At 50.3% G+C, this 12,939-nt stretch overlaps 1 protein-coding gene across 10 annotated transcripts in view; it reads right to left on the reverse strand.

Moving 5' to 3' along the window:
• Window positions 1-11,852, reverse strand: part of UNKL (unk like zinc finger) — a 51,847-nt gene extending 39,995 nt beyond the window's left edge. For 2 of the 10 annotated variants that reach the window (XM_053671619.1, XM_053671616.1), the window contains exons 1-2: window positions 11,556-11,727; window positions 10,113-10,322 (exon numbers count right to left, since the gene is read on the reverse strand). In XM_053671619.1, the coding sequence (XP_053527594.1) occupies window positions 10,113-10,322; window positions 11,556-11,692 (347 nt within the window). In that variant the 5' untranslated portion in view covers window positions 11,693-11,727. Of the gene's footprint in view, window positions 1-10,112; window positions 10,323-10,792; window positions 10,992-11,311; window positions 11,415-11,555; window positions 11,730-11,754 lie in introns of those variants that run through there. The other 8 variants (XM_037157114.2, XM_053671618.1, XM_037157117.2 and 5 more) reach the window with 8 other exon arrangements.
• Window positions 11,853-12,939: the final 1,087 nt, after the last annotated feature.

Raw genomic sequence — 12,939 nt, forward strand, 5'->3', positions numbered from 1 at the left:
CACACACAGATAAATCAGGCAAAAACGGGCAGCAAAACAGACCAAGCAACCCAGGGCCCCAGTGCTGGGAAATAAAGCCTAAAAGCACTGACTGAAAACATTTGTGGGGGTTGAGGTGCTGGGAGAGACTCCCAGCCTCACAGGAGAATTCGCTGGAGAGACCCACAGGGTCCTAGAATGTACACAAGCCTACCCACCTCGAAACCAGGACCAGAAGGGCCCAATTTGCTTGTGGAAAGTGACAGAAGGGACTGAAATCCAAGAAACACCGGACCAAATGCCATTGTTCCCTCTTTGACCCCTCCCCCACATACAGCATCACAACCCAGCAACTGGGTTGCCTCGCCCTGATGAACAACTAAGGCTCCACCCCTTATATGCAACAGGCACAACCAGACCCCTCAACAAAAAATGGCTCAAACGGAAGAACAGATCAAAGCCCCAGAGCCAATACTTTTAAGCAACCAAGAGATAGCCAAATTATGCACACAGTTCAAAACACTGTTGATCAGGATGTTCACAGAACTGGTAGATTTGGGTCACAAATTAGATGAAAAAAATGAAGGCTACACTAAGTGAAATGAAGAAAAATGCACAGGAAACCAATAGTGATGGGAAGGAAACTGGGACTCAAATCAAGGGAGTGGACCAGAAGGAAGAAAGAAACAACCAAACAGAAAAGAATGAAGAAACAAGAATTCAAAAAAATGAGGACAGGCTTAGGAACCTCCAGGACATCTTTAAACGTTCCAACATCCAAATTAGAGGGGTACCAGAAGGAGAAGAAGAAGAACAAGTGGAAAAGTTATTTAAACAAATAATAAAGGAGAACTTCCCCAATCTGGCAAAGGAAATAGACTTCCAGGAAATCCAGGAAGCTCAGAGAGTCCCAAAGAAGTTGGACCCAAGAAGAAACATACCAAGGCACATCATAATTACATTAGCCAAGATTAAAATGAAGGAGAGAATTCTAGAAGCAGCAAGAGATAAGGGGACAGTCACCTACAAAGGAGTTCCTATCAGACTGTCAGTGGATTTCTCAAAAGAGACCTTACAGGCAAGAAGGGGCTGGAAAGAAGTATTCCAAGTCACGAAATCCAAAGACCTACAACCAAGATCGCTCTATCCAGCAAAACTTTCATTTAGAATGGAAGGACAGATAAAGTGCTTCTCAGATAAGATCAAATTCAAGGAGCTCATCATCACCAAGCCATTATATGAAATGTTAAAGGGACTTATCTCAGAAAAAGAAGATAAAAAATATGAACAGTAAAAAGGCAGCAAACTCGCAGTTATGAACAACCATTCCTACAACAAAAGCAAACTAAGCAAACAATGAGAACAGAAACAAAACCACAGAAATGGAGATCACATGGAGGGTTAGCAACAGGGGAGTGGGAGGAGGAGAAGGGAGAGAAGGTACAGAGAATAAGTAGCATAGACGGTAGGTAGAAAATAGATGGGGGAGGGCAAGAATAGTATGGGAAATGTAGAAGCTAAAGAACTTGTGACACATGGACATGAACTAAAAGGGGGGAATGTAAATGGGAGGGGGGTGTACAGAGTGGAGGGGAATGAAGGGAGGGAAATGGGACAACTGTAATGGCATAATCAATAAAATATATTTTAAAAAATAATAAAAAATAAAATAAAACAAAAACCCTAATATAAAGTTATACTTTACATATTTATGTGTATGTTATTATTTCAAGCTCCCCCCTCTAAGCCCTTCCCTGTGACTTCACACACCAGTGACATGTGCCTCAGTTTCCGGCCCCCAGGGAACTGAGACAGTCACGGAGAACCCTCTGCCACAGCAGGGAACCTAATCTAGAAAACAAGACCCCTCCCCTCCTTTTTACGTACATACACAGACTAATATCACTGATAAATAGAGCACTTGAAGTAATAAAGAGACCAGAAATTCACAGAAGGGGGATAGAGGAATAAACAAAGCATTCACAAGACAGGAAGTGCAGACGGGTCACGACCACGGAGAGGCACTGACCTCGCCTGTGAGTAGAGAGGCGCACAGAGCAGGCCCCAGCTCAGGGCAGTGGGGGGTAGGCACTGTCGCTGACAGGAAAGCAGAGTGCGGGACCTCTCTGGAGGGGAGTCTGGTGAGAGGTAACCAGGCGGCGGGGCCCCAGAGGCAGCTGGCAGAAAGAGAAAACGGTGCCCACACAACATGGCCCTGCAGGGCTGTGTGTCGTCATCAAAGGCAAGAGACAACGGCCAAGATGGGGCGCCGAGCGGCAATCAGGGATGGGGCTGGTATGGGCAATGAGGAAGGGGTACCAGGAGGTACCACCAGGGAAAGACATTAAGAAAAGGGTGTTGATATCAAGAGATGGAGAACAAGAATACATATATATCTGCCCTATCAAAAATGATGGGAGGAGCCACTGTTTAAGGGGGACAGTTTCTCTCTGAGGATGGAAAGCTCCAGAGATGAAGGTGATGATGGCCGCACCCCAATGGCAGCAGACTTCATACCACTAAACTGTATACTTAAAAAAGCTGATGATAAATTTTATATGATGCATGTTTTACCTTGACAAAAAATAAAAGTAACCTGCACTACTAGGAAAGCCCCCATTTTACAAAAACAGTCCCCATCGTCAGAACTGCTTATGTACCTACTGCAAGTTAAGCATGAGAAGGCCATGGCCTGGGGAGCGGGGCCCAGCACAGCAGAGCTGGAGCAGCCACGAGGGTTCCTCCGCAGAGCCCACTCTGCATCGCTGCAGCAGGCACAGCCAAGGGCTCCCAGATTCCCAAACGTTAAATCTAAACTTTCATTTGTTCCCAGTGGCCCCTCAGGGTGACTCTGAGCATCATTTCATTTCCTCTCCAGTATCATCCATCACTATGGCAACTAGAGCCAGTCCATGGCCTCTAATTCCCCAGCGCTGAGCACCAAACAAGCACTACCATTTCACTTGGAACAGGTCCTCTCCTTCACAGGTTAAAACTTAAACTGAACTTAAAATACTGGAGAATGTATCATGAGAAGAATGGCTTCACCTTAAGAACATCTAAGAGGCAAACAGAAAACCTCAGGGAAAACCCAGTGACAGGGGCAGGCGGCCTTCTGGGGCAGGAAAGGGGACAAAGAGGCCCTGAGGGCCAGCCTGACGCGGCGTAGATCCCTTGCAGATCCCTCCTCCCAGCAGCAGCGCATTCATCCACCCCTGGCCGTGGTGCTGCCAACCAGCAGTGCCACGCCAGCCCCGTAGCACTTGCCAAATTCAGGGTAACATTCATGGTTCTCAACCTTGTCCACAGTTAGTGACCCGAACAGTGTCATCAGGACAGGGCTCCACGATGGCACGGTGCAAGGGTACACGCTGGACAGCAGACGCAGCTCTGCCACGATGAGGCGGGACCACTGAGGCAGGTGGGAGGAACATGCCAGGGGCTCACCACCACCCCGTCCCTACATCTCCAGGACAGCCTGAAACAGCTCCTTTCCCTTCAGTAACTCTCACCTTGGAACAAAAGTGGACCCACCAAACTCAGACTGCTATACACCAAGATCAGTCTATGTGTGAGATCAAGGTGGCCACCAAACTCAAGTCCACTGCATGTTAACATCTGTCCGTGTACCAGGCCAGGGCTAGGCCTCAGCTCCCACACTGGAAAATGTGTCAGCATCACCCGGAGGGCAAGTTCCCAGGTGATGTTGATGCTGCCGGTCTAGGGGCCAGGCCAGGAGACCCAGTGGGCTGAGAAGGACACTCAAGACGACCCCCTCCCGGTCCTTGGAGCTCAGGCACAGGTGGGAGAGAACACAGCACAGAAACGAGTGAGGTGCAAAATGGAACAGAATCGAGCAACCTGATGGGGTTCAGGAAATGAGCAATAGTAGAAAGACAACTGGAGGGCCAGGGTAAGGGGTCAAGGGGTCAAGGAGTCAGGGGGTAGGGAGTGTTGAAAAGGTGGAGCCTGCAGCAAGAAGCTGCTGTGTCATCTCGTTGCCCTTTCCCTCAGACACTGTGAGTGGGACTTTACCAGGCGACCCCTCATACTGATCAAGTCCATCTGCTCAGGGCTGTGCCCTGCAGCCTCTGGCTTCCAAGTGCTGCCTGGACCCCAGAGCCAGGATAGTGACCCCTCATTAGTCCCTAAGGCAAGGCAGGAGCTCGAGCAGCAAATGCACCCCCTCCCTCTGCACCCACCAAGCTCTCACCCTCTCTAGGGGACAGAAACCATCTCTGCACAAGCCTCCAAGGGGCACCTGATCTCCCCACGGCAGGTGTTTCTTCTGGGCACCATTGCTGTCCTCAGCCCTTACCCAAAGGAGGAACTGAAGTACTGCAGTCACTCAGTGCTTTTAACATTTTCCTGCGGGTTTCTTACAAATCCAATTCAGTCACCTGATTGTAATTCTCTTAAGCTGGCTAATTTGTAAAAAGTGTGTTTTCATCTAGTCTGTAAACAACCCCCTGACTATTGACTTTTATGCTCTAATGTTCTACATCTGCCCTTGGTTTTCTACCTTACCCCAAAAGCACAAGCAGAGCGTACTCATAAAATGTTTAAACAATGCCTTGGTTGGTGTAGCTCAGTGGATTAAGTACAGGCTAAGAATCAAAGAGTCATAGGTTCAATTTCCAGTCAGGGCACATACCTAGGGACCATGTGGGAGGCAACCACACACTGATGTTTCTCTCCCTCTCTTCTTCCCTCCCTTCCCCTCTCTCTAAAAAAAATAAATAAAACCTTAAATGTTTAAACAACAAGTTCATAACCACCTTAAAGTTGAATGGATTTCTACCTAAGCTTCAGGTAGAAGTCTTGCTTGAGATTAAACTTGCTTAAAAATTAAACATTGTCTTGGCCATATAAAAGAAAATTTTACCCTTTGTGACAGTATGGATGGGCCTGGAGAACATTATGCTAAGTGAAATAAGCCAGTAGAGAAAGACAAATAATGTATGATTTCAGTCATATGTGGAATCTAATGAACTGAACTAACAAGTGAAATAAATACTCTGGTTTCTCTTCAGATCATATAAATCTTTCGCCTTTTACTGACAGGCAAAACAGACAGACTCATAGAGAACAGATGACAGCTAGTGGGGGGCAGGTTATGGGGTGGAGGGATTGAGGAAAAAGGAAAAAGGACTCACAGACATGGACAACAGGGTGGTGACTGCGGTGGGGTGGGGGTATAAGGGGCCTACATGGAAAAAATACAATAAATAAATAAACATTGCAAAAGTAGCTTTTGACAGAAAGGTCAGACTAACACATGACACAGCAGGCACACCAAACCTTAGACACAAAGAAAGGTTCTCTAACCAACCAGCTCCCACAGGCACACCCTCACTCACAAAAGAAGGTGCACCCGAGAGGAGAGGCCTGGGCCCCCAGAAACCCGGAGAGCGGTGAGGAGGGAGGGGCCTGAGGGGAGAAACGGCAGGGGCCCTGCAACAGATGATGCAGATCTCTGGGGTCAACCCGGAAACCTATACCTCTTGATGAGGAGGCTCACTCATTATTTCTTTCTTTCTTTTTTTAAACCATCACCCAAAGATATGTTTACTGATTTTTTAAAAGATTTTAATTTATTTATCTTTAGAGGGGAAGGGAAGGAGAGAGGGAGAGAAATACCAATGTATGGGTGCCTCTTTGTGTCCCCTGATGGGAACTGGCCTGCAACCCAGGCATGTGCCCTGACTGGGAATTGAACCGTAATCTTTTGATTCACAGGCCTGCGCTCAATCCACTGAACTAACACCATCCTGGGCTGTTTATTGATTTTTAAAGAGAGAGGAAGGGGCGGGGGAGAAGAAAAAGGCAAGTGAGAGAGAAACACTGATCAGTTGCCTCCTGTAGGTGTCCCTGCCTGGGACTGAAACTGCACCCTGGGTTTGTGACCTGATGGGGGGCAGTGGGGGAATCTGAACCCACCACCTTTCAGTGTATAGATAGATGCTCCAACAACTGGGCTGCCTGGCCACAGCTGGGCCCATTTCTTTTCTTTAAAAAAAAAAAAAAAAAAAAAAAGATTTTATTTATTTTTAGAGAGAGGGGAAGGGAAGGAGAAAGAGAGAGACAGAAACATCCACGTGAGAGAGAAATATGGATCAATTGCCTCTCCTATGAGCCCGGACTTGGGGTGGGGGGGGCCAGAACCCGAAATCCAGACATGTGCCCTGACCGGGAATCAAAATAGTGACATTTCTATTTGTGGAACGATGCCCAACCAACTGAGCCACACTGGTCAAGGCCCATTTCTTATTGAGACTAGAAAAGTTGCTCTAGCCAGTGTGGCTCGGTTGGTTGGAGCATCATGCCGTAACCCGTTTTGGGTTTGATTCTGGGTCAGTGCACACATCAGTGTTTCTCTTTCCCTTCCTCTCACTCTAAAAGCAACAAAATAATGTTCTTGAGTAAGAATTTTTTTAATTAGAAAAATAAAATAAAATAAAACAAGAGCCCTGGCTGGTGTGGCTCAGTGGACTGAGTGCTTCTCTGTGAGCCAAAGGGTCACCGGTTTGATTCCCAGTCAGGGCACATGCCTGGGTTGCAGGACAGGTACCCAGTAAGGGGCGCACAAAAGGCAACCACAAATTAATGTTTCTCTCCCTATCTTTCTCCCTCCCTTCCCCTCTCTAAAAATTAATAAATAAGATTTCAAAAAAAAATCTGCAACCATTAGAGTCAGGGACAGCCTGTCTAGGACGGGAACAGGGTTAACAGACAAAAGAGAACATTTACTTAGTACACACATAGTTGAGGGCTGCCTGAATTGTTTTCCAATAAAAAATGGGTCTCTGGATGGGTATCTCAGTCGCCAGGAGGGTTTTTTCTTTTTTAATGTCAGAACCGAAGTCTGTACATGCCTGACCAGCACTGAGAGCCGAGCTAGCAGGTCCCAACCACACCTGGGTTCCAGATGCAAAGACCACGCCCAGCCCTGATGACTCAGTCCAACCAGAGTGGGGCCTAGCGCTGTCCACACGCAATGTCCCTCTCAATCAGCTTTCAGGATGTTGCTTGACCTCATGAAACCTCCACACAAAAGTCGCTTTCCTGGAAGCCCCAGCCTAAGAAATACCCGAGATAGATCAGCTTAGGTGGGAACACTGGCCCTGTGGAGCTGGCCCGGACCTTAGGCTCCAAAGCGGTTTTCTGCACCGCCAACTCCTCGTGAATAGATTAGGGAGGACCTGCCTCTAGCTGCGGAACCAGCGGTCCGGGCAACTCCAACTCCGTGAGACCAGTTCCCACGGAGGAGGGGCGAGGGGCGGCACTCGTGACCGGACAGCCAATTACGGCCGGCGCAGAGGAAGGGGCGTGTCCACCAGAACAAAGGGCAGTGGGAATGGGAGGACAGCAGGACTCCCACACAGACAGGACCCTCCCAAAGGGGTGCCAGTCTACCAAAGGGGGTGGCAGCGAGGGCATGGCATCAGGGTAGGAGTCCACAGACAGAGGGTAAGAGGGTGACCGCCTGCCAAGGGAAAGGGGGGAGAATGGGTTGGGGGGATGACGGTGGGAGGCCATCCAGAGATGACAGGGGGAAATGGAGGGGAGTGTGGGACAGTGGAGGAGACTGACCACCTGCCAATGAAGGAAGGTGACAGCAGGGGAAGGGGTGGGATGAGAACCAGAGGGAGAGTGACTGCCTACCAAGTAAAAGGGGCGACAACAGGGGCTGCCAATGGGTTGTGAGCCGGGTCCCTGGTGTGGGGCATGTGGGAGGCAACCACACGTTGGTATTTCTGTCCCTCTTTTTCCCCTTCCCTTCCCCTGTGTCTGCAAATAAATAAATACTTTTTTTTAAAAAAAGAGACACATGTGACTTTCTTACTATGTACAGATACACAGAATACGTCCAAAACAAAAAATGTCAGGCAAGCGTCTTGGTCCCACTCATCCTGTTTCTCAATGATAACCTGCATTCCATTTAGATTACACTAGTATTTTTTATTTTAAAATGATATTTAATATTTTTATGATAAATTACATATCACTTAGTTACTGTTTGAACCCAGCTTAAAATGACCAGCTTCAGACAGATGCTCACTGCAGCACCTTCGTCATGGAAGAACCGGCCCCACCTGCACACCCAGCAGTGGGGCCGGATCGGCACCAGAACAACCAGACTCTGGGACTCAAGACGGCTGTTAAAACTTGCTTCTTTTCCTGTACCGACAGCAGCACCAGTGAATACTGCCACCTAATCCCCCATCCTGGACTCTGGATGGGGTCAGACACACCAAATGACTGGACCCCTGCACCAACATCAAGCAGCAGAGCAACTGAGGACCCAAGTCCAGAAAGGTGATTGACACAACCCAGGGAAACGGGGGACCTGATACCAGGCTTCAGCTGGACAAACACTTCTCTCTACTGAAGACCCATTTGCAGAAAACTACGGCTCAAGCAGCATTTAAAAAGGTACTTTTCAAACCTCACAGAAGTAAAGCAATCCTAACCTTGGTAGAGCTGGCTACATTATTTCAGCAGGCTTCAACAACACTATGTAACTAGTTTGGGTTAACTAAACACCTTTCAGTAGAGTATAAAGTTTATAGAATCACCACAGATTAAAAATGGACTCCCTGGCCTAGGCATGGTGGGAAATGAAGAAAAACAGACTCATACTGGCCCCTGTGTGTCGCAGGATAAAAAACAGCTTTCAAAAGGGAGCACGCCTGAAGAATCACCTCCCTCGGAGGGTCAGGGGATGGGGCTTGAGGACCTCCCTCCGGACAGAAGCATTCTCAGCTGCTTTCTTAGACGGTCCTAGGCAAAGTGATGCCGCCCTACCTCCTGGCAGGAATGTCCCCCCACCCCCATCAAATAGTCCATAGGAAAAAAGCAAAACCTGCCTGTAACTACCAATCTCTATCAATGAATATACCAGTTGACTGTGCTTTTTTCTGTTGTCCCATTCTGCGTGCAGGCTGGGACAAAAAGAAGTTTACAGTGCTTGCATGACAACATAATGACTGATAATAAACACAAGAATAAATTCTGTTTCCTCACACTCAAAACTGTAAACCTACTTTAGCCCCACCCTATATTTCAAAATAAAGACATCTGTTTAAACACCATCAGGAAACTTATAAAAAAAATCAATACCAACAAAATCTTGATTTCTGAAACTTTAAAAGTGCTGCATAATTGACAGCCTAATACATTTTTTAATTTTTAAAATTTTTTATTTATTTACTTATTTATTTATTTTTAGAGAGAGGGAAAAGGAGGGGAAAAGGGAGAGAAACATCAATGTGTGGTTGCCTCTCGGGAGAGAAACACCAATGTGTGGTTGCCTCTCGTGCACCCGGACCTGGGGACCTGGTCCCCAACCCAGGCGTGTGCCCTGACCGGGAATCAAACCCATGATGCTTTGGTTTGCAGGCCGGTACTTAATCTATTGAGCCGCACCAGGGAGGGTGTAAAATTGTTTTTTCAATTAAACATGTAAACAGCAAAAACAGTAACATTATAGATATATTTTCATAGTGTGAGTACATGTTTTAAAGAGCTCTGTTGCTACAAAAACAATGGACAACTCTTATGCAAAAATGGTGCCAAACCTAAAACATGTACCTCATTTGGGCTGCTCCTTTAAAAAAAAGATTTTATTTATTTTTAGAGAGAGCAGAAGGGAGAAAGAGAGGGAGAGAAACATCAATGTGTGGTTGCCTCTCAAAACTCCCACTGGGGACCCAGGCTGCAACCCATGCATGTGCCCTGACTGGGAACTGAAGAAGCGACCCTTTGGTTTGCAGGCCAGAACTCAATCAATCCATTGAGCCACCACAGCCAGGGCTGGGCTAGTTCTAATGCAATCGACAGTGGGAACTGAAACAAAATTCTGTTTGAACCACAAAAGGTTTATTCCCGAGGCACACAGTCCTTCCCACACGGGCCTAAAGATAGGGAAATGCCCCGCCCCCTCCAACCAGTCCTAGTCCCAGGAAAAACTTCAAAGTAAGGCAGGATCCCCTGCACAGGTGTCCTAGGTGCTTAAAAGAACCAGGGGTCTGCCCGCCCTGGCACGGACAGGTCCAGGGGCAGAGCAACAGGAGCTGTCCCCCTGGAGGCCGACATCCCCTCCCAACACACACACACACACACACACTCACTCGTCGCCGTCGGGGCACACGCCACTCGCCTCGTCGTACTTGGAGCAGTACACGTCTGGGCTGTAGTTGAAGGTGCCGTCGCGCCTGCGGAGCGGTCTGCGCCGACGCTGATTTAGGAAATGCCAATGGAAACAGGTAAATGGCCTGTGCTGGGTGCACTTGTGCTGCACAAACAGGGAGCACTGCTCTGTCCTAAACTCCTTTAGATACCTAAAAAGACAAACAGCGTTGCAGGTCGCTTCCGCCGGCGAGCAGCCTGGAAACTCGTGGGCGAGATGACCTGACCCCACAGGCCCAGAGGAACGCGACCTCAACGCGACCCCCATTCCGAGTCCAGGCGGCTTCCGACTGCCGCCGACTCCCCCATCCTCAGCCGGATCTCAGTCTCGATCCCTCAAACAACATGCACAGCCCCCCACAGCGATCAAAGACGCGACACTGCCACCCCAGACGCGCCCCGGCCCCCAAGCCCAGGTGTCATCCGCGACCCCACGCGTGACCCCTCGCTCGGTGTCCAAACGGCCGCAGCCCGCGCCGCGCCCGGGAGCGTCCTCGAATCCCGGGCCCAGTTCGCCGACCCCAGGCACCGCCTCCCCCATCCCCGACCCCAGGCGCGCCTGCCACTCTGACTCCCGCTGACCCCGGACGGCCGCCTCCCCCGCTGAGCCCAGGAGCCTTACCCGGGTCTCAGGTGCGACCCCCGGACTCCGTGCGGAGCCCCCCGTCCCGACCACAGACGCAGCTCCCAACTTAGGGCGCGACAGCGAGACCCCAGGGGCGCCGGACCCCAGAGCTCAGGTAACATCCCCGACCCCGGGCGGAGGCAGCAGCGGTCGGATGGCCGCCCAGGCGCCTTCTCCGCGCCCCCGCCCGGCCCCAGGCGCGGCTCCCCGACCCCTGAACGGAGGCGCGTGGACCCGGCGCGAACCGCAGCTCCCGAGCCTAGGTGGCACCCCAGACCGTGGGCGCCGACACCCGACCTCCGGCAGCTGCAGCCGGAGTCGGACAGCGGGACACCGGCCCGGAGCCCGGGCGCCGCGCCGGCGGAGGCCCGGGATGGCGCGCGGGGCGTGGGACGGGGGCGGCACCGGGCCCCAGGCCGCACCCAGCGGCGGCACCCGGGCCCAGGGGCACGGGGGCGCGGGCTGGGGGCGCCCAGGGCCACCCCGGCCCGCTCCTGCGGCGGCCGGGACACTGACCTGTAGTGGGTCGGCTTCTCCGTCTGCGGGGGGGACCCGCTGAGCGCCGCCGCGGCCGCTTTCGAAACAGACGGCATTTTCAGTCAAAACAATGCAGCGCGCATGCGCCGCGCAGGCCTGCCCCCGCCCCCCGCAGCGCCCCCGCGGCGGGAGCCCACCTTCCCGGCCCCGCGGGCCACGCCCACCCGCCCGGCCGGCCCCAGGGTGTGCCTCCCGGGAGCGGCGCGCCCAGCCGCCCGCTTACTTCCCGCGGCGATCCTCGGGGACCCCAGACCCAGCCCAGCCAGGGACACACCCCGTGGGCTTGGCCGAAGCCACTCTCGAGTCCCTCGGGCAAAACGTCGCTCCCTGCCTCGCGGGCGCCCGGCTGTCCCAGTGCATTCTCACAGCCCCTCATCCGCCCACTGCTGCCCGAAACACTAAGCTCGCCATGCGTCACCCACAGCTGGGCTCCAGGAGGAGATGGAGCCAACAGGTCCCGGGTTTTAGACAGCCTGCACAGGCTACTCAATTGCACGTCACTCATTCACTGACTCTGACCCGGGGCTACGTGGTGAGGCCAAAAAGAAGGTCCAATTGCTTCCGCCTGGTTGTGGGAGAGATGGGGCGACGAAGGGCGTCACTGGTCCCAGGGACAGAGTTTCTTTTAGGAAGTATGAACATGTTCTAAAATTACACTGTGGTGATGGGTGCCCCCCTGTGAATATACTAAATATCTTTTCACTGTATATTTTAAGTGAGTGAACTACTTTAACTATACATCAATAAAGCTGATTCTCTTATTTTTTAAATTATGCTATTAGAGTTCTCTTGATTTTTCCCCTTTGCCCCTCTTGACCCAGCACCCCCACTCCCTCAGGCAATCGCCCCCCATCATTATTCATGGCCATGGGTCATGCATAGGTTCTTTGGCTACTCTATTTCCTATAGATACTTTACATCCTACCTCTTCACCCATTTTCTCCGCCCCCCCCTCCCACATGGCAACCACACCAGCCAGGGCCTATCGCTGATTTCAAGATTCTCTATTTTTAATCTTTGGCATTTTGATTATGATGTGTCTTTGAGTGGGCCTCTTTGCATCCATCTTGTTTGGGAATTTTGTGGTTCCTGGAATTGCAAGTCTATTTCTTCTACCAAATTGGGCACACTTTCTTTCACTATTTTTTTCAGATAGATTTCCAATTTCTTGCTCTTTCTCTTCTCCTTCTGGCACCCCTGTGAAGAGAATATTAGACCTACTAAAGTTGTACCAGAGGATTTTTATACTGGCCTAATTGTTTCGGATTATTGGATTGTTTTCTTATTGTTCTGATTGGGGGTTTGTTGTTGTTGTTCCTCCCTCATGTTCCGAATCATCGATTTCTCACCTTCACCCACTCTTATTTCCCTGTAAATTGTTTATTTCAATTAGTGTATCCTTCCTTTCTGGCTGGGTCTTTTTTATGCTGCTGAGGTCCTCATTAAGTTCCTTGAGCATCCTTATAAAGTTTTGAACTCTGCATCTGATAAGATTGCTTATCTCCATTTCTTTTAGCTCTTTTTCTGCAGTTTTGATCTGTTCTTTCATTTGGGTTGTTACTTTGTCTCCTCATTCTGGCAGCCTCCCTGTGTTTGTTTCTATGTAT

The sequence above is a fragment of the Artibeus jamaicensis genome, unplaced genomic scaffold (assembly GCF_021234435.1).
Source record: "Artibeus jamaicensis isolate MK-2021 breed Jamaican fruit bat unplaced genomic scaffold, CSHL_Jam_final contig_700, whole genome shotgun sequence".
Classification (NCBI taxonomy): Eukaryota; Metazoa; Chordata; class Mammalia; order Chiroptera; family Phyllostomidae; genus Artibeus; species Artibeus jamaicensis.